Source organism: Lonchura striata, chromosome 12, assembly GCF_046129695.1.
Source record: "Lonchura striata isolate bLonStr1 chromosome 12, bLonStr1.mat, whole genome shotgun sequence".
NCBI lineage: Eukaryota > Metazoa > Chordata > Aves > Passeriformes > Estrildidae > Lonchura > Lonchura striata.
This window is the reverse complement of record NC_134614.1, coordinates 21,678,595-21,700,731: the sequence shown is the minus strand read 5'-3', so window position 1 is coordinate 21,700,731 and position 22,137 is coordinate 21,678,595. Positions and strand designations below refer to the sequence as shown.

The 22,137-nt window shown below is 42.0% G+C and overlaps 1 protein-coding gene across 8 annotated transcripts in view; it reads right to left on the bottom strand.

Annotated features, from left to right (window-relative positions):
- Positions 1–6,946: 6,946 nt before the first annotated feature.
- Positions 6,947–22,137, bottom strand: part of CHL1 (cell adhesion molecule L1 like) — a 140,044-nt gene continuing 124,853 nt past the window's right edge. For 7 of the 8 annotated variants that reach the window (XM_077786188.1, XM_031505903.2, XM_077786189.1 and 4 more), the window contains 5 exons: positions 21,451–21,630; positions 15,369–15,530; positions 14,612–14,743; positions 13,819–13,891; positions 6,947–11,965 (listed from right to left, as the gene is read on the bottom strand). In XM_077786188.1, coding sequence (XP_077642314.1) covers positions 11,749–11,965; positions 13,819–13,891; positions 14,612–14,743; positions 15,369–15,530; positions 21,451–21,630 — 764 coding nt within the window. In that variant the 3' untranslated portion in view covers positions 6,947–11,748. The remainder of the gene's footprint in view (positions 11,966–13,818; positions 13,892–14,611; positions 14,744–15,368; positions 15,531–21,450; positions 21,631–22,137) is intronic. The other variant, XM_077786194.1, reaches the window with a different exon arrangement.

Genomic DNA, 22,137 nt, shown 5'->3' with positions numbered 1-22,137 from the left:
GTACCCAACCTCAGTCCTTGTCCCATCCCTCCAGAACCTGAATCCACAGAATGGCCAGGATGGAAGAGACCTCCAGGATCATTGAGTCCAACCCCTCAACTCAACCCTGGCACCCAGAGCCACATCCAGGATTTGTTAAACACACCCAGGGATGGTGACTCCACCACCTCCCCAGGCAGCCATTCCAGAGCTTTATCACCCCTTCTGTAAAAAACCTTTTCCTAATATCCAATCTAAATTTCCCTTGGAGCAGCTTGAGGCTCTGGTTCTGTCAGTGCTGCCTGGACAGAGAGCCCAGCCCCAGCTGAGCACAGCCAATTTCAGGAGCTGTGGGGAGTGCTGAGGTCACATCTGAGTCTCCTTTTCTCCAGCCTGAGCACCCCCAGCTCCCTCAGTGGTTCCTCAAACCTTTCCTTTGGGTCTGGGAGGAGAATTCCTGCATCCCTCCCACCCTGCAGTCAGTCAGGGAGCGGGGTCACACCAGGAAGGGCTCTGCTCCCAGCACCAGCCAACAGAAGGTTGGCTTCCAATGGTGGAAGGAAAAAATGAAATAATCTTCAGCTTCAGCAGCCTGAAGAAGGAAGGGAGGAAGAAGCTGAGCAGCACAAGTCCATCCTCACTGCCTGAGCTCAGGGAGCAGCTGGTGGCTGCTCTGCTGCCAAGGGCTCCAGAGTTGGACCATGGGGGAATGGCTCAGCTGGAAGTGGAGATTGGCCTTAAGGGTTCCACACACTGAGGAGGCTCCTTGAGCTTTTGAGGCTGTCCCTGGATCCCTGAAAGTGTCCAAGGCCAGGCTGGATGAGGCTTGGGGCAGCCTGGGACAGTGGGAAGTGTCCCTGCCCATGGCAGGGTGGGAATGAGATGATCTTTAAGGTCCTTTCCAACCCAAACCATTCTGGAATTGCACTGCCACCACTTGAGATCTCCATGACTCTTTTGCAATTAACAGGAACAACATTTTCTTGGGATGTTTTGACATTTTTCATAAGATTTTATGTTTGGATTTTGTTTTTTCGGGCGTGAGGGAGAAAACATCAGCAAAATTTATAAATCATTTTTATCTTAAGGTTTTAAAGCATTTTTGCAAAAGGTCTCTGGCCCCTTTTTCCTCACCTGTACAGGGAGATTGTCTTCAGAGTGCCCCATCTGCCCTGGAGATGTGTTTGATATGGAGCAGACTGATTATCCCACTGCTCACTCAGAGACACAACTCAAAGCAGCCAAAAGGCAAAACTGGCCCAGTTTCTCCTGTTTCCCTCTGGGGAGAATTCAATCAAGAATTGATTAATGCTTGAATTCTCATCAAGAATTAATAAGTTCCTGATGTGGTGAAAATGAATAGTCTCAGGGAAGCAGCTAAGCTTGTTGTTTTGTACGGGGGAAAAGAAAAAAAATTCCATTTATTTGGTAACTGATGCAGTGGTGAAGTTAGAGAGGGGGAATTCTGAATTGCCTGTCTCCTTACGACATTTTAATAACCTAATGAATGGATTGACTGAAGGTTGACTCTCAACTCTCAGAGATGACTTGGGCTGCTCCCACCACTTCCCTCAAGCTTAGGTGCAATTCTCAAACTCCATACAAACACATCAGGTGGGGAGCACAGGGGGTGTAGCAGTTTAACATCACCCCCACAGAAAAACCATTTCCTTGTCCCCAAAAAGATGTCCCTAAAGGCTAAAAGCAAGAAAAGCACAAAGTCAGTCCTTCCTCATCAATGTATCTGTACAGACAATAAAATGAGACTCAGCAGGTGCTAATAGTGATAAAAGTAAGAAAAATTTAGTAACATTTTTTATACTTCCTTTGATGGGCTGGAGAGCTAAAAGACCTTAAAAAAAAGAAGAAAGAAAAACCCATGATGCTCTAAGACTAATTGAACCAATAATCAAAGGCTGTCTCTAATTCCTGGACCACGAGGTCAATTACAGAAATAAAGCTGACAGCAGATAGATGGGAATGGTGTGCAATTACCAGTTAAAGACTTGATAATTATGGCAAGAATTAGTCTGCATTTTCAATGGCAGCAAAACCCATCCGTTCTTTGCAGTTATTATCTGGATTGCAAGAAGAAATGGGTTCAGCTCTGTCTCAGGCTGACACAAAGCTCCAGGTACAAGGGGAATTGAGAAGTGGATGATGAGCCCATGGAGTTGGAAATTTCCTTAACTGCAAACTTCAATGGCAGATGTGAGAGAAAAAATAATATTCAGCAAGGAGGGGTGTGGAGAAATTTAAACTCAGAAGAGGACTGGGAAGCATATATTTTTATGAGGTTTGCCAAAATCAGCCCAAATATGGGCTTTTCAAATACTCAAATGCTCAATCTTGAAAGGCAGAGTCAATGAGAGAATAACAATCCTGAATACTTAAAGAATTAGCACGTTGTTCTTCCATTCCCCCATGGCATTACGTAGTCAAAAGGAAGAGGTTTTGTAACTATTTCTTTTTAAAAAGTGTGATCTGCAAAATCTGTAAAAATCTCAATAAATTAGACTAAACTTGATGACCTTTATTCCTTGAGGTAGGTTGAATTTATATTTCTTCCTTATTGAAATAATCTGAAAGCACAACACTTAAATTCTTCCTCTTATTCTTAATTCTGTCATTCTGGGACTCCAGGAGCTGGGAAGTTCAGAAAAGTTGGATCCAGGTAAAGGCAAGGAGATGCTGCTGCCCTGGGAGAGTGAAACCTTGGCAGGAGAGTGACTGAGCCCAGCAGAGGAAAACAACACGCTCAGAAAAATGACAAAAACCTGTCAGCTAAAAGGCCTTAGGACAGGAAATAATTTGCAGTCTTGGAGTCATAAAACATGCACTAAGAATGTGAAGAGTTTTTGGGTTTTCAGTAAATATTTTCCAATAAACCAATCAGTAAGTTTTAAGTTCTCAACAACTAATGGTTGTGGGAAATAAAACAAAGAAAATACTTCCAGGAGACAATTTCCTCCTCAACTCATCCTGATGAGGTAGCAATGAAAATGAGTGGCTTTAGCAGCTTCCATGGTGTTCCCCCACCCCTCAGTATTCCAGAGCTATTCCCATTCAATTTGTCACTGCCACTTCCATATCCCGCTGCTGACACCCCTCTCTGCAGCAACTCTTTTTCCTCAAAAATTTTTTATAAATTAGGTGAATTACTGTGTCAAATGATCTGATTTCACTGCATTTTATGTAAATTTATTTACTTAGTGGCCTCTGGGCTCCACGCTGAGCTTGGAAAATGTACTTTTCAAAATGATAAATAATTAACCAGAGCTCCTGCACCACTGGAAGTTGTTACTCTGCTCTCATTTTAAATAGTCCAGGAATATTTTTTTAATGCATGTTTCATATAAATTGCCACTTAGAGGAAAATAAATGCTCGGAACGTTGACTGCCTTTAGTCATAAAGGCTTACACATAGCAAGGTGATTTTTATTAGAAACTGCATTAATGCTTTTCATTATTTAATAAATAATCATACAAAGAACTCATTTCAAAATAGCAGCAGGCTTATGTTTCCAGCTCCCTACAGAGATGCACAGGAGGGAGCAGTGCCAGCAATTCCCAGGTTAAATCCCACCCCAGGACCAGGCTCAGGCAGGTCCCACAGCAGTAACACACTGGGGAGGGCCTGAACTCCTGCCAGATCTTCTCTTCATCACCCTGAGGAGCAAATGGGAATTTATTTGGACAAACTCTTGTGTTCTTAAAAAAAAAAAACAACTGATTTTTTTTTTGAAGTACCAAAAAGGCTGGAAGCTCAGATACCTCCATCCATGCTAAATTCAAAATCCCAGGTGCAGCTGTCAATGAAATACAACTGCCCAAAGAGATGAGGGAGGTTACAGGTGATTAGAAAAATGCATGGGGAAGAAGCAGTCTGAACACAGCACAGACACAAAACAGGCTGGAACTTTTCCAAGCCCAGGAATGGAGGAGTTGAGGGAATAACACAGATAATTCCTGGTAAGAGTCAGGAGGGGGAAGAAAACAACCAAGCTTGTGCAGGAGAGGCAGCCTGGCTGTTTTGGGGACAAACAAACTTAAAACATTCCAGAAGAAAGACAGCAGAGCAGCCACATCATCCAGCCAGGGGAAAAATGGGAAAAAACAGCCCTGGGTCAGCAAACCACACTGGGAGGGATCATAGCCCTCCAGATCTCCTCAGCACGGTCTTCTGACATTTGTGGGGGGCACAGATTTTAGGCAGCAGCAACTGCTACTCCAACACCTGCATTTTTTAATTGGCGCCCAATGTGGGGCCTGACCTTGAGGCTTTATTGAGCCTTTTGAAAGTGTCTCCATTGGATCTTCTCTGGATTTCAAGTCACAGTCACTGTTCCAGTTCCCTGAGAGAAAAAAGCCAATTTTCTGGGGGATTTCTCTGGGGGTGGTTGACAACCCTCAAAGCTTCAAGGGCCAGCCTCATCAGCAAAACCTCCTCTGAGAGTTTTTTTCTGACACACCGAGGTGGTGAGTATAGCCTGGTGACTGTCACCTTTTTGTATATTTATTTTTCACAGACATCCTTTTCCAGGTAAAGCAGCACCATACCCTTGTTCCCACTGCTGTTATTCTCACCTGCTCCGTCTTTCCATAGGGTTCCAGCAGCTCCAGCTCCATCCCAGGAAAGCTGTGGGAGCCACAGCCTCTGCTCCTGTTCCCACACAAGGAGCTGCAACACCAATGCAGTTTCCCCATTCCAAAGCTGGGAAAAGTCACTTCTCAGCCACAAAGGTAATTCCATCCCAAACTGGAAGGAAAAGCTGATTTGCCACCAGGATAATTAGCAAAGAGGTTCTTCCTGTACCTCACTTCCTGCAGGAGGAGCAATTAGGAATGACCCAGTTCTGCTCCTGTGCCAGCCACAGGTGCCCCTTGCTCTCACTCCTCCTCACATCCCTGTTTCTCACCCCCATCCCAGGTGAAGCACATCCACCAAAACCATCCATTTTTAGAGTTTTAAGTCAATAAAACTACTGCAAACAAGTTTTGGGACTCCCAAACAAAACTAGGTAGTAAAAGCAAAAAAAACCCAAACAACCCACCCAAACTCAGGGTACTGCTGCCTATTTTCTGGTTTGAGATATTCCTGCCCCAATGTTCCAAACAAATGATGAAGAACATGCTGCAACCCCAGGCTGGGAGGGATATGAAGCATAAAAATACAAACTCTACAGAAAAAGTAAAACCTGAAATGCAAAGAATGGTGTTTTTTGTACAGAAATGCCCATTTCTACATCCAGGGCATGGGGTGGAGCATCTCTCCTGGGTGGGTTTAGCCACATCATGTGGGCTTCAAGCATGGTGAAAACAACACCCAGGTCTTGTTAAATGAGGCTTGGAAATGTGCAGAGCTCAGACATTTCAGCAGAGTGAAACGCTGGTGTTTCCCTGGGGGACTCCTCTGTGCTCCCAGCTGATGAACAGATGCTGAAGTGGAAAAATGATGACATTTCCTTGTGAGACTGAGGAACAGAGTGAAATGTTTGAGCATTAGAAGGAATGCTCTGCCCCCAAACTAGGTCTAATAATGACAACTTTGTCCCAGGAGCAAAACATCAAATCTTTTCAAAATGATACATAATTAACCAGAGCTCCTGCACTCATGGGAGTTGTTACTTCACTCTCATTTTAAATAGCAAAGGCATATTTTTAAAATGCATGTTTCGTATAAATTGAATTTTATCCCATATTTTATCCTTAAACTTCTGTGACATCTGCTCCCACACACCTGCTGGTGGCAGCAGCACCTTTATTCGCACTCCAGTGAAGCACATGATTGTAGGACTTTCTCCTCGCCATTATGCTACTGGGAAAAGTGTAAATCTCATTATTCCAGGATATGAATTATAATAAAACTTTCTTGGGATGCCCTTGATGCCTCCCTGAAAGGTGAATGCCTGTTAGCACAGGCCTACATTCCCACTGAGGTTATTCAGTACTTGCAGGTGAAGAATGCATTAAAAAAGTCCTGAAGCCTTCCTGCTGAAGTGAAGCAGCTAAAAACATGTGGAAAAAAAAAAAAAAAGGATAATTTCTTTCACTGAAATACAGTGAATTACACTCAGAATAGCACAGAATATTTCAATGAAATACACTCAGAAGAGCACAGAAGCCACATCAGCATTGAGGGTGATGCTAAGTATCAACCAGATCTTTCACATTCCGGCTAAATACATTAAAAATGGATTTTTCAGCAATATCAGCTGCCACAGGTTTGTCTGCTATCTTTTATTGGGTCCTCAGTTTGGATTCCAGGAATCAGGAGGGTGAATTTATGTTCACCTGCAGAACCTTCCCATGGGCAGACAGAGTAGAATTAATCCTAGAACAGAGCACTGGTGATGGGGAGAAGGAAGGGAGTAATGAAAGAACCAAGGTATTTTCCTTGGAAAACAAAGCCCATTTGCTAAATTCCTATAAAATGAATCCATATAGATTTCAGACTTGAAGCACAAGTGTAGTTTTCCCTAACATAAAAACAACCAAAAAAGGTATTATTGGGTTTGTATGAGCTGGATATTGATAAATTACCAATATTCTGGTGATCTTTAGTGAAGAGGAGTAGAAAGTCTGAGTGCTGGGAGATTTTGTGCTGCTAGCAGGGTGAGTAAAGCCTGTGAGAGATGCTAACAATATACAGGGTGATAGTTTGGCCCAGGAGAGGATCTCGTGGAATCAATGAGGAATTAAATTCAGGCTGTTTGCAGGTCAGGTCCATCCTGCTTTGGTGTCATATCTACAGGGCTGATGATCCATGGTGTCCAAAAATCCCTGTGAAAGCCAAGGGCAGCTAAACCTTGGTGTGAAACAAAAAAACCAAAACACATCACAACCTAGAGAGGGCTGTGAGCCACAGTTAAATCAGATTCCCAGCAAATAAACAGTGTCAAGTAAGAAAAGAATCAAACAAAACCCCCAAATCAAATAAAAGAAACTTGCTGATTGCAGCCAAGGCTTTTGAAGATTACATCAAGTCAAACTTTTATTAGCAAAGTTGTATTTCATGTAAAATGAAAATATCTTTTCAAACCGTACGTGCACATCTGCGTGGTACAAACAGCAACTACAGTACAACACGTTTCTCTAAACTTTAATCAATGCACACTAACATTTAGCTCCCAAAAAAGTAACATTGTGATGGTGACACCACATTTGCTTTGATCTTTTTCTCATGAAATTACAAAGTCTCTTGTTTAAAGTCAGAACCATAATAATAAAAAAAATGAACAGACAGAATGCTTTGGCTCAAACCCCCCGAGGGGCTCCTGCCTGAAAACAGAACAAATCAGTGCAGATCGCTTGAGATTTGACAGGAGAGATCCAGAGCTGCAATGTAAACATGTCCTGCTACTCCAGCGTGGTTTGTACCTTTATTTTTTGTCATAAACACTGACAGAGATGCAGCTGAGGGTGTGATCCATTGGCAAACAAAGGGAATTCTGCATGAAGAATTCCCTTTCTGTCTATCTGTTCTTACAGGTAAGCAAAATAACCTAAATACACTTCTCATCTGCAAAATCTTGGCTATGAAAAACGATGCTGAGGTTTCCTCTCGAAAGCTCAAGGAGTAGTGAATTTTATTCTAACTTTTCTTTAAAAAATGTGGAATCACTGCTTAAAAATCCCACCTTTTTTTTTTTTTAATATATATATATAGAAAGATTGTGCTACTATTTGTTTTCATGTCAAAAATAATATTGGCCTGAAAACTTTGATGAAAACCTCTCGTGCACTGGATTGAAGCCATTTAGCCAATGGAAGCAGTTCCCAGGAAAAGAGCTACTCACTGGAATTTGTGTAACATCAACACAGCAGAACAAATATCAATCATTAAATGATTTGCTAATCAGATCCATCTAAGATGTGACTTACAACAAATGTTTTTAAAGTTTTTTATACATGAACACACAATTTTATCCAGAGGGGAGAAGTAAATTTTCTGATTTGATTCCTAATTCTGCTCTTCCTAAAAATCCAGCCCCAGCAGGGCTTTGATGCCCAGTGCTGTACTTTTATCATGCTGGAGTGCAGAGCCATGAGGGTTTCTGGAGATTGGATCCCCTAATTTTGATAGAGAGGGAAGCTGGGCCTGTTCCTGCAAATTCTTGATAATGCTATTAAATTTTTATATAGCTGTATGTATATATATATATATGCATGTGTTTGTGTGTGTGTGTGTGTGTGTGTGTGTGTGTGTATGTGTGTATATATATATATAAATAAGAGAAAAATTATCAGTATTATTCTGCTCTGGGAATCCAAACAGCTTCCTTGGAAGAAAGGAGAGAGGGGTTTTCTTCCCATTATTGAAGAAGAGTTGATTTTATTTGTTTAATGTTATGCACAATCAAAACTGCACAACTTTTTCAGCAAGAGCCCTCTCTCTCTTCTTCCAGAGGCTTCTTAAATCCCCCAACCTGGATCTGTGGGGCCAGGGAAATGCCTCCTCCCTGATGGGTGGAATTACATCCTGGCTTGCCTTGGATATCAAGTCTGAAAGTGCCATTTCCCCTCTCACACTTCTTCTGAGGCAAAATGTGTCAGAACCAAAGGGACCCAACCACAGCCTGGGATGGGATAATTCCTAATTCCCTGTTCTGCTCCCATGGCTGGACTCCCTCCTCCCAGCAGGCAGGCTGGAATTCCCTGCTAGGTGTTAATTAATGGAATCCCCACGGATTTCCAGGAGCTGATTTTAATAAACACTCCTGGCCAGAGAAAGAAAAAAAAAATAAAAAAAAAAAATCCAAAAAGTCCCAAACAAACCAATGCAAAGATTTAATGCTCAATGCACTATTTCAGAATAGGGTGCGATTTTTGGGGCTGTCCTGTGCAGGGTCAGAAGCTGGATTGTGATGACCTTGTGGATCCCTTCCAACTCAGGAAGTTCTGTAACTGCAGAGCAGTTGGTGACTCTTTTTCTGAGCTACATGGTCACATTTCCTCTCACCCAGCACAGATCAAGACAAAAACACAGCCCAGCTCCCTGCAATGACAAAAAACTCCCCAGGAAAACCTCAGCTTGCTCTGTTAATTTAATTTTGAAAACAAAATTCTCTAAAAAACTATCACTAACCTGCACTTTCCAGGGTACCTTCACAGCAGAAAAAATCACAGTGCAGAAGAAAAAGGAAAATAAGTGACTGGGGAAGAGGAAACAGCTCAGGTGAGTGAGATTTCCTGGGAGTTTAAGCCTCTTGTTAAATATTCACTGGGCATCTTCCTCAAAACCCGTGTTCAAAAATCCAGGTTCCATTGCACATCTTTTCCTCCCTGTTTGATTTTTAGGTCCTGAGGCATCGTGGAACACCAACACAAAGATTTAAGGCTGTGAATTAAAATCTGAGTGGACAAAAGCAGCACATCACAAACACCTCTTAGCAGCGACAGAGCAGGAGCTGCACGGGGGATTTATATCCATTATTGGATCATTTGACACTCACTAATATGGTCTGAAATTGAACAAAGGAATTGAATATTGTTTAACAGAGGCATTTTCTGGGATGAGGGGTCTGGTTTATCTGCAGTGCTCCACAGGAAAACGTGATGGGTGTGTTCAGGCACAGCCCCTCCAGCCCAAAGTGAGGATTTAGGGGAGCCCACCCCCATTTTATTCCCTAATTTTCAAAGAGCTTTGATCCCTGCAGATGATTCCCAAAGGAAACACATTAAAAGCAGCCCAAAGCAAGCAGTAAGTTGTCACAAGCCTAATCAGTTCTTAGATTTTATCTGGCTTGGGCTGCAGCAGACACGAGTCAGCAGATAAAGATGCTGCTGGGAAATGTCTCTGTTGATGAGATGCCAATTTTCACATTTCTCTAATTCTAATTCTCTAACTCCCTTCTTTGGAAAATTACTTTTTTTTCCCCAAAAAATACCTAAAAGACTTTTGGACCTTTTCAGTGTTTCGATTGAGTGAAGTACAGAAAATAGGACTTTGTAAGTAATAAAAAGTGAATAATGTGGGTCACTGCTATGGGATGGGATAATTTTTGATTGAGGGCAGATTTCCACTCACTGTTTTATATTCATAGTCTGAATGGGGCTTTTGGGGTGGCTGTTTGGGGTTTGCTTTTCCTAAATAGAGGTTACATAAAAAGCCCTTAAAAGCTCTAATTAAAACCCCAAAAAGAGGCACAGATAAGCAGAAGCTTGAGCACCAAAGGCTTCCAGAAACTGCCAAGCTCTGAGGAGCAGCCCCAGCCTGGGGGAGCTGTGTGGGATCCACAGCCCTTCCACTGGGAAAAATCTGCATTTCCCTGGGCTTAACTGTAGCCCTTGCTGGAAACTCAGAACCACGTGAGTAATTCTTGCTTCCTCTCTTTATTCCACTGAAATCATGGGGGAGCCATTTGGGGATATTTGCCTAATTGCTATCAGGATGCCAAACAACTTTTAGGATCTATTCCTCCCCTGCAGGAACTACTGAAAAACTTTTATAGTGGGAGTGTCAGAAGAAATGAAGCCATGTTGATGCTCTACTCAAACAAGCAGATTCAAAAATACAAATGCTGTTAAAAAGAGATTCAGGAGATTCCAATACAAAAAGACCAAAAAAATGTGCTGTACAGCTCGGCTGAGTTAGTGTTGGAGAGGCAAAGAACCAGATTGAAACCAGCATTCAGTCAACAAAATAGGAAAACAAACTCTATTATAATATTTTCTCTTTGCTTTTGCTTTTTGTTTATTTAACAGTGATTAGGTTGAAAAGAAATGAACTCTTGAAATTCAGGTAGGTCTAGTTTAGATGCTGCTTGAAAGGTGAGAGGTTTGGATGATTCCTATACACACAACTCCTCCTCAAAACTAATTTTGCTGGTCCAAATCCATATTGAGAAGCAAATCTACTCATTCCTACACAGCTATACAGACCCATGCTAGCAACATGTCTCAGTTCAAAATAAAACCAGGCTGCTCTGGACTTGTGTCAATATTAATATCATATGTACAACGTCTCCATGAAATGTTGGCTAGCTCACAAATATACAGATATGAGACAGACACCAAAGAGTTTGCTTAGAAATGCAGCTTGCAGCTGGGAAAAATTAAAAATCTTTCGAGTGATGGTGGATGGGAACCCTGTTTTGCCTTGCCACAGGAAAGAGCTGCAGCTTAACTTATTTAAGGAAATAGTGCCAGCTACTGGGCAGCAGCTTCACCCACACTCTCCTGTGGGTAAAGCTGCATTTCTAAATATTGGTAATGGAAGTCAGCTGTAACCACTAAAACATTTTTTTTTTAATATCATACACAAAGGGGTTTAATTCTTTAGGAAAAAAAATTATACAATATATAGAATATATTTCTCTGGTATTTTAAATTGTAATATTCCTTGTTATGTCGCTTTGCAGAGTAACCTGGTTTTGTTGGTGCCGTTATAACCAAGGCCATGAGGGAATTTTACACACACACCTGTGACAACACCCATACAGGGCAAAAATACTACACAGAGAAACATATTCCAAGCCTAAGAAACACCTGGAGCAGCAGGCAAGGACACAGATGTACCACCAGAGCAAACTCTGGTTTGCTCAGACTAACACATCGTGTAGAAAAGAAAGAATTACTCCATTTTATTGAGAAGAAAACACATAGAAATTAGGATGGAAAAAAATCATCTTTTAGTGGCAGTGACTCGTTTTTTTATTACCTGGATGTCAGGATTCTCCTGACTGGCTCAAGTGGCACCCTGCTCCCCAGCACAAGAGTAACTGTGGAGCTAGCCAGGATGAACACCACAATTAAACACCAATCGTTTTAGGCGTGCAGAGGAAAAGTCGCCGTAGAACTCCCAGTGCTTTCCACTGATCCTTTCTCCTTAGATCCAGAATAAGCTCCAATAAATGAACCATCTTCATTGAACATGCCATGCTCCCCTTCTCCATAATCTACCAGACTATCAGCACTTCCAGTGGCTTTAATGTCCCCGTTAAGTGACTGGAGGCTGCCTTTCAGCGGCTTTTCATCGCTGTCACTACAAAATAAAGAGATGCCTTTCCAAAAATCTGCCTTGCACTGGCAAGGAGGGACACTGCTCTCGCCTTGGGAATGGGGGAGTGAGGGACCCATGGGTGGTAGAGTGAGGATGATCCCTGCTCCTCACACACCTGAGCTCCCCAACACGGGATTTTGTCATGATTGCAACAAATTAATTGGGAAATGGGCATTATCAATACCCATCTATTTGGATTGTTCTCTTTTTGCCTTGGGCAGACAGAATGGACAGAAAGGGAGAGGGAAGGAAAAAGGAATGCTGGAAAGGATTGGAGGGTTCTGTTCCAGCCACCAGGGCTGATGTCAAGTCTTTGGACTTCTCATTTTACAAAACACTGGACAACATTCAGGGCCTATTTATTTCATTTTCCTTTTGAGGTGGGTGAATGAAGTGGTATCACTTCAGTGGTCACAGCTCACTGCTTTGGGAGCATCCCTTTGAGTTTATATGACCAATAAAGGTGCTTTTTCTCTTTTTTTCTGCTCTTATTTTATTTTACCAGAGTAAAACTGGAGTTTGCCTCTGCTAAGGGGGAAGAACTGGGAAAAAAACAAAGTAGAATCAATGTTTGCACTAGTGAAAATTCCAGGGAAAAGGGGAAGAACTTGGAAAAACCAAAGCAAAATGAATGTCTGCAACTGCAGACTCTATTCTGTGAAAATTCCATGAAAAAGGGCAGGCCCGCCACAAAAATTCTGGAAATAAAAGGGGAATTTTGCTGTCCATTTCTCCTAATGGCACTACAGAAGAGGAACAAGAACGGGACATTTGGGGGGATTGGCAAAATATTAAAAAATATAGGAAAAAAAACCTAAATTAGGCCTCTGGATTAGGGACATAATTACTGAAGTTCAGCCCTTGCTGTTAATACCAGCTCAGTTTCAATTTTTTGGCAATTTTATCTAAGCAGGGGCAGACAAATGAACCCGAGCTTCATTTCTCCAGGATTGACTCAATATGTGCATAAACAACACAGAAAAAAAAATCACTACTTTTCTGCACAGGGCACTTCTTCTCAGAAAAAAAAGACAAGTTTGGATTTCAGGGGGAAAGGAGGGGGTCAAAGTTATTAACCTCAGGGCTTTCTTACCTTTCTAAATATTTGTCCCATTAGAAAGCATTAAAAATTAAATAAAGATGAAATTATGCAGAAAAAAAAAAGCCCTACTCCAGTACAAATAATGTAGTATATATAGGTGGGATTTCGACAGCAGTTTTATGCCCTTAAGGGCAGCAACACCAGTTTTCCAGTATGGCTCTTATAATTATGTATTTTCCTTCACATCATAATTACATATTGCTAGAAGTTTTAGTTATTTTAAAGCAGCCAAAGTGGTTATTTCAATTCTCCTACAGGGATTTCTGTAGAGAGATGTTTGGTTTTTTAATATTTTTTTACCATATTCCAAACTTTTCTTTGTTTTCTTCCCCAAAATTCCCCATATAACATTATTTGGGTCTGAGTTTCAAAAACCCACTGAAGACATAGAATTCAATCCATTGACTTCAGTGAGCTTTTTAGCAGGACCCCAGATTATCATATATATTTACATTATTCATACAATGCTAATTAAAAAAAAACAAACAAACAAAAAAAAAAGTGAAAAATAACCACCAATACATCAACATTTCCTTATATCCCAGCTTGGATGGATTGAAATATACTGGATATACCTTTATATTCCTACTCTTATCCACTCCTATGAGGTTTGCTTTGAAAATGAAAAACAGCATTAATTGCATGCCATAAAAATGTCCCAAATAATGATGGCATCTGGAAACAAACAAAACCCCAAGAAATACAAAGGCTTGTGAAAGCAGGTCCTATTTACCTATATTCCCCAAAGATTTCATCTTTTATTGATTGAGCTTCGGGATCTGGATGCAAATCTTCTTTTTCTTTCACTGTACAAATAAAATAAAGGACAGATCTCTGTGTTGTGTTCTGCCATGGGTTTTTTCTTTTCCCAGGGGCAATCTGCACTCACCTCCAGCCTGGCCTGGAGCTGGCTGGACACAACCTGGGAGCTTCCAAGAGTTTGGGATCATTCCCTAATTGATTATAAGCAGGTATTTATAGACTCATGGAATGGTTTGGGTTGGAAGGGAACTTAAATCCCATCCAGCACCATCAGGGACCCCTTCCACCATCCCAGGGTGCTCCAAGCCCTGCCCAACCTGGCACTGAATGTTTTCAGAGATGGAGCATCCACCACCTCTTTGGGCAACCAGATTTCCACTTCAATACATTTACCTAAATCCTTACTCACTGCTCGGATAGTGACAGAGGTAATTTTTAGCAAAATATTCCACTATTAAGCTGCCTGTGGAAGTTCTGTCCGTGTGTCCAGCAGCAGTTCCCAGGTGGAAAGCAGGCAGAGAGTGCTGCCAGCAAGGATCTTGCTGGATTAAATGCTGGAATATTCCAGGAGTGCAGGCTCTGTGACCAGCACGCAGCACAGCTCCACTTACATTCATTAAAACCCCTTCCGTGGATATTTATCAAAAGCTACAAATCCTAATTGGATGTTTGTGCTCGCGGCCTTGCGGGCCCCAGAGAGAAACCTCTGAAGGATGTTAGTTATTAACATGTGAACATAGGGAAAGGACAATAAATCCATTTACCTGAATATTTGCCTCCTTTATTTCTTCTGACAAAGCAAATTGTCAGCAGCAGCAGGGTGAGCAAGGCGATGGCGCACATCAGCCCGATGAACCAGCCCTGGGTGGAAATCCCCTCGTAGATGCCAGCGTAGGCTTGGGGAGATGGCAGAGGAGCAAAAAATTAATCAGAGGGAAAGGGCAGCACCCCACAATAACACAAACACATCACGTTCCTCTCTGGACCTTAATGGACTCAGTCTATCGCTACTGATGGTGCTCAGCTTCAGCGCGAGGCCGGAATGTGTCCAGAGTGTGACATTTGGGACTGGAGGGGAGCGTGCAGGTGACAAGGGACGACACAGACACTTGGCAAGGCGGCTCTGAGAGAGCAGTTGACTCACAGGATTAGCACCACACAGGAAAGCTGAGCACAGAGCTGTTAAGCCTCCCATGCAAAAGGAGTTTTGCGAAAGAGAGAGAGGTAAAAGTGCCCCCCAGTACATGCAAATCACCAAACTGGCCACTTAAGGGCTTTATCCCAGCTGCCCTCTCACATTGCACAGGTTTGTGAAGGTTTGGGACTGTCCCAGGCTGTTGTAAAGCACAGGGCTCAGCCAAGAACGTGGGACGTGTTTGTGCTGCCATGGGATTCAACTGCAAGGGCCAACCTCAACCCCACGGCACGGAACGATGAGTCTGGGACACTCACACAGGAACCTCAGCATGGATTCACAGGGAAAAACAAACGTTCAGCACCTCGAAGGGCTTCGTGGCTCACCTCTCCCCCTGGTCTCAATTACATCTTCAAAAATGCTATTGTTATCCACCCAGTTCTTAGTCACTAGGCGGATTGTGTACTCAGCGCCAGGCTCAAGGGCCTCGCTGGGCTGAAACTTTGGGGTGGGCTTTACTGCGTCTGAAATCCTGCCGCTGCCTTTACCTACGGAATGCACACATTCAAGGCATAGGGATTAATGGCATTCGTGGACAAGAAGCCTAGGAAATGCACAGTTACAAATAACAGACAAATACAACGTGTCATTTTAAACATTTGGCATCAGGCAATCTGATTTTCCAAAGCAAAAAAAAAAAAAAAAATACCCCCGAACATTCCCTCTGTTTGATTTTTAGTCTTCCATCAGATGAATCAACAGCAGTCCAGAGTAATCCTGATGTTTGTACAACTTTCCCAGGATGAAAGTTAATATTGATGGGGGATTATGGATCTGCTTTAACTAATGCCTGCTTAAAAAATTACAACTTGCAAACGGGCTTGCTTTGTGTGGATAATCTAGGGTTTGATGCTTCTCCCGTTGAACTGAACTCAGCAGGGAGGCACAGGCAGCTTGTTAGCTGGATATGGATCCTTACATGTCTCCCAGAAAAAATTAACATTGGGATTTGTGCTTGCTTCTCTCCTGACAGTGATTTTCTGTGTCCTTTTAAATTCCACAATGCCTGCACAAAGCACTGGTTTAGAAACAACTCAACAATTTGCCTGTAAATGGACATTTAGGCATTTAAGTGTTGCTGATGAGTTTAATATTTGATTAGGAGAAGGTAAATTCCACTAGTTCTGGTTATGGAACCTTGTTATTTGCAAAACACCTCTGTAGCCCGGTCTGCATTCAGATTGTAGGCATTAAATAAGATTTTTCAGAACAGCTTTTGTGGAAAGCAGGACATTACAGCAGTTGACAATCACTGCCTGGACACAAACAGCATGTTCAGCAAATTCAGAACTGTGTGTGACATGGAGGGGTCTCTTACAACATGGAAATATCCCTGTCCTCGATGGCAGGAGAGAAATTTGGGGGGGCTGCACTTAATAAAAATAATTCTTGAATTGTTCTTGGTTGCCTAATTTGCCTGTTTTGTCCAAAGCCATCTAAAAGCACAAAGTATAATCTGAAAACTACTCGGCCAATTAGCACTGACAGGGGAACAATGCTCATTAATACTCTAACTAGTAAATAAGCAAAGCAAGAAGCTGCTGGAGATTAAGGCCGAGTTGACAGCTGAAGAAAAAAAAAAGAAAAAAGATTAAGATAAATCCAAGCACAGTCAAAGCAGCAGTTCAGGATAAGTTTTTCAAGGGAACTCTCCATGTATTACAAAGAGTTAAATGAGCAGACCACTGGGACCAGAGAGAAACATCCAGCTGAAACACTGCTGATACTGAAGCACAGCTCATTAGTATAAATTAATCCATCTATGGGTAATTTTTGCTAAATGAAGTATGTGAGACCCAGCTATAGTTTTTAATCAAACCAAAAATTAGGCAACAGGATAACACAGGTACATTTTAATTACATGCTCTAAAATCAAGGCATCAGAAAAATGGGAATATTATCCATAAAGGAACAGGAATGAGCATGAACCTTCAACCCAGTATCTGTTAAATACCACTAACACTTGTGCATGACATGGTAACTACACGACCCAAAGTGTTCACAGCACCAACCTCCTAAGGAAGAATTTTTCCTGAATTCCTGGAAAGAAAATCCTAAACCTTGAGCTCCTGGCAGGTGGTTTGTGGTTCATATTCTTAAACCAGCTTTACCAGTCCCTCTCTGCCCCTTATTTATTCCAGCCTGTTTATGAACCATCAGCTCTTTAGAGAAGCAGAAAGAGGGAAGTGAGATGGTTGGAAAAAATCCCTTTTTCTGTCTGCTTATTGCTCAGCTCTGTGTGATGCTGCAGCTGCCCTGGCACACGGAGCAGCTTAGGACTGGGATGGACCTTTTGGGATGAGGATGAGCCCAGCCTAACCTGGCACTGGGGATTCAACAACAACTCTCCATTTAGCATCTCCTATCCTAAAATACTCATTTTTCCCTTTAAAACTCAGAACAGGTATCCAGTGCTGGGTGATTACAAGGTTTTTGTTTGTTTGTTTGTTTGTTTGTTTGTTTTTTCCCATGCCATTTCTTCCTGGTCTGTGTGACACAGCCAACAGGAGCCCTACAGAGCAGAAACTTTGCTAATGGGGGCAGGGTTGGTGGCTGGAATAGAAAAAACAGTGCGACCTCCTGAAAAATAAAAGCAAAGATACACAGATAAGGCAAAGCTCCACATTCTGGAAGGCCAGGAACATCCTGAAAGCTGCAGGAATTAGCTGCAGAAAATTGAAAGCAGTTGGGTTGGGTTTTTAATCTCCAATAAGGGAGAAAGGAGCATTAGTAATAAAGGCATATCACCAGCACTTCTCATCTTCCCCCACTATTTATCAGCCACACCATGGGACTTGCATGAACATTAAACACTGAACTGCAATTTTACAATATTCCTACCGGGCTCCAAGATTTATGAGGAGAACAAAACACACATTTTTTATAGAAGCTTATGGTATAAAGGGAAAAACAATAGAAAGCACCCCCGAAGATTTTCCAGAGTGTTCTCCAAAAGTTAGCACATCTGTTATAAGATATACTTATATAAAAAATCCTGGCAGTCTGAGAGCTAAATACTAATTGTGGGCAGCATCTTAATTTATAACCATACCTGTCTAAATACATCTGCTGCAATAAATGCAAAGCTGAACTTCCATTAATTTTCCACTGCTGCCTCGCTGTTAAAAATGTATAAATATGCAGCACAAGAATCCTTCATTTTCAGGACTTTTCAGTGCAGGAGGTAATTCATGTTAAATTTGGATTATTTTATACTAGAGAGATTAGCCAACCTGTTGCACATAAAATTTATTGAGAAAAATTTATAGGTGAGGTGGTGATCAAGAAATTTGCACCGATTTCATTAGATTTTCTTGATTGTGAGCTAAAATATAGGGTTTGGTGCTAATAGCATCAGTAGTTGTATACAGGAAAGGTATTTTATTATTCATTTTATACCATGCCCAGGGCAAAAGAAAGCTGAACCCACATAGCTTATTCCAAATGGTTACTCTGGTCCTGAAGGACAGGAGCCTCTCCCCAAGATTTTGCAAAAGCCTTTGGGAATTACGTGCCAACAGCCCCTGGAATATAATGAAATTGGTGAACTTTTATTTCCTGGCTTCTCTGGAGAATAAACCTACAACTGCGTGGCTTCATGTGGATGAAATTCTCATTAATGCTTGGATTTCTGGACACACAATGATAATTCTTGACATATAATATGTGTTTGGTAATCCCTGAGCAACACTGGTGACAAGATGAAAAGGAGCTTTGTGTTAAAGAAGGGCCGCTACATTAAATTAATCTTTTCACTTCTGGAAGAACATTATTTTGTGTTCTGTTTCTGAGGGCTAATGATCTTGGGGAAATTGACATTTTCAAGGAGAAAATTAATTAGTTTGGAGGTCATTTAAGACATACTGCCTGAAAATACGAAGACAGGGATTATAGTAATTTTCTTAGGACAACATATCTTCTTCTGTGGAATGAAACCAAGATGAAATCACAGAAATTAAGCTATTATTTATTTTGCAGTACAATCCAAATCCCCTTTTGCTCAGGTTCAAGAATCATTTTATCAAGAAATGATAAAGATCTTAAGTTGCCTATAAGGGTTTCATTTCTGAGTTGTTTTCCCTGTACAGATTTGTTTTCAATGGTGGTACACGAATCCTTGCATATATTAAATAAGGAAATTCCTTTTTCTTTCTAATTCCAGACAACAGTACCAGGGATAACTGCAAATAAATTAAAGCAACAGCAGTGATGGAGATCAAGTTAGGAAAAAAAAAAAAAAAAAAAAAAGTGAATGAATCCAGAGCTGCCACCTTAACATCTCCACTTTCCTGGCAGATTGCATTGTGAAATTCTGAAACACCCGTGGCAAAGGCTGAATTGCAGCAGTGGAAGTTTCCAGAGCCTTAAAATGAACAACGAGAGCTTTATGGGTTTATTATTAAACTGGAACAGAGTGGTTATAGAATCACTGAATCAACCCCCAAAGAAACGTGGAGTGCTCCATCATGGAGTTTCATTTCAGAGGGCACCACATTTTATATCTGCCATTTACGTGGGTCATTTGAAATTATAAACTTTGACTTCTGAAATCACTCCCCTCCTTCAAAAAGAGAGATTGTTTTAATTTTGAGCAATTGCCTTGCTCCCCAAACCACAGCTTAAAACCCCAAGGAGGTCACTGGAAAGAGTGATTTTTAATTTTTTTTTCAGCCTATCATGTTTAGGTGAAAAATATCTGAACAATTTAACCAGCAAATAATGACACAGAACTCTAATGGCATCTCAGTGACAGATGCACTGCCCTAATTTAGGGTGGCTTGAGAAGCAGCAAGGAGCACACATAAATCATAGAACTGAACCCTTGCAGCTTTCATTAATTATACTGCTCTCGTCTAAGAATATTTCACAAGAATCAGGTGTTGCCACCGCTGGAACAGAGTTTAGGAAAGTAGAGAATGAGAACAAAATGAATGTCAGCATCTCTAAACCATGACAAGGTTATTTCAAGGAGTCAAAACACATTATTCTGGTCGCCCAATGAAGGCCAGAAAAGGCAGCTAATGAGGGGAAAATAGGGTATTCTTATCTTGGAAAAAGAAGAGATATTTTTCTTTTCTTAATGAGGAATAAATCATGGTGATTAATAGTTGCTACCAAGTGAGTACCTGTATCCTACAGTGAGACTGGAGGCCAAAAGAGAGTTGAGAAGGAGTTTTACTACTTGGGAAAACAAACAGCAGTTCCTGGATGTGGAACTGGAACATGAAGGTTTAAAACACATTTTTCCTGTTTTACCAATAACTGAAAAGAATTCTGCAACTTAGAAGTCCAACAGCACATGGGCAATTTTTCTATTTTCCATCAACATTGCTGCACACTGTTATCTTTGCTAAAAATGATGCAGTCAGGACTCTTTTGCTTATCACATTCTCTTTCTCCTTCCCCAGGGTAAGTGCACAGCAATGGTTTCTGATTAATAGCAAGGAGCTGCTCCTCAGCACTGTGGAGTTCTCAGACTTGCTGAGCACAGTACATTTTATTTCATTTTGGCTGAAAGTGAAAGATGAGCTATCATAGAGTGCTTGGGATTTTCCTTTAAATCACTGAACATCACTGTTTCAGCACAGGGTGTAAGTGGCACACAAACACTCATTCCTGGTCTCTGATAAAATAATCATAAATAATGGAGCAAATGCAGTCAACTTGATGTTTATCTGGATTTTCCATGTCAAACTGCTGACCCTAATGTTGCTGGCATTCCCCTATCTTCATGCATGAGCAGAATTTGTTTTTATAATATTACTGAGAACAGATTATCTGCATCTTCAATTTTCTGTTTGTGTCTGAATGCAATTCACTTATTCCAGCACGGCTTCAGGAGTTGATAGGTGGGAACAGAAACAGGTCTGCACAGCAAAATGAAACAGATGAGCTCTGCTTCCCTGAAGAACACCATGGCCACATTAAAAACTCCATTGACTGCTCTCATGGCAAGGAAAACAAACTTCCTTCCCCTAATTACAAAGGAAACGTCAAGCCTGGATTATTCCCGATGGATTTTTCTATTACAGAAAAGCAGAGTAATGCAGAGTCCCCAGGCAGGTGTGAAGGAGAACTCCTTATTGCACAAACCAGGCCTTTTAAAGCAGCTAGGCTGTTACCAGCTGCATTCTGTCAAAGCACAACAAATGTAACTCAACCAACCACCATAAACCACGATGTGTCGTGGCTCTATAACTTGTTTTATTACCTCCAATTCAAGCTGAGTCACTTTCCTACCTCCAATTCAAGCTGAGTCTCTTTCCCACAGTCCTTTCTTAGCTGAAGCAGCAGGCTCTAGCCATGATTTTACATGGGTAACAAAGCCCTAATTCCGTAAGGTTTTACCTACAATTTTCCTGCTATTCTCAGAGCTCCTCCACACCGAAGCGGGTTTTGCGGACTTACTGCCTTGGGCCAGCGTCAGCCCCTCCTCAGTGGCCGCCTTCCCGCAGCCCTTGGCCGTGCAGGCTTTGATGTAGAACTTGTACTTGGTGCTGGGGCTGAGCCCCGCCAGGCGCCAGCTCAGCGCCGAGCGGTTGGCCACGCTCACGTTGCTCACGGCGCCCACCTCGTGCGTCTCGTTGACTGCAAGGGAAAAACACCTCGGTCAGAGCCACAGAAAGGTGTCCTGGGCACCCCCAGGAGGGAGCAGTCGGCAGGGAGAGGGGAGGAGGAAGGCTGGGGGAGTGTAGGCGCCCTTCCCGTTGGTGTTAAATGGGATTTGTGTCCTCCGTGCCCATCTCCCGATGGTTCGGGGAGATATCACTGCTCTTGAAAAGTTCTCTGATTGCACATATGCACAGCCTCAGAGGGAGGTAAGAAGGACTGTCTCCTAGATCATTAAATATCCATTCATTGCTTCTTGCTTTGATTCCAAACATCTGCAAACTTTTACCGGCAGCTCAGAGGGTGGTTGGTGTGCTGTGAGCTGCTCTGGCTCCTCAGAGCTGGCAGCTGAAGGAGCGATTGTGAGAAAATTGACAGGATCTTATAAACACACAGAAATAGCTGAAGGGAGGTGTCAGAAGATGGACCAGACTGTGCTTGGTGGTGCCCAGCAATGGGCAGGAACTGAAGCCCAGAAGCTCCACC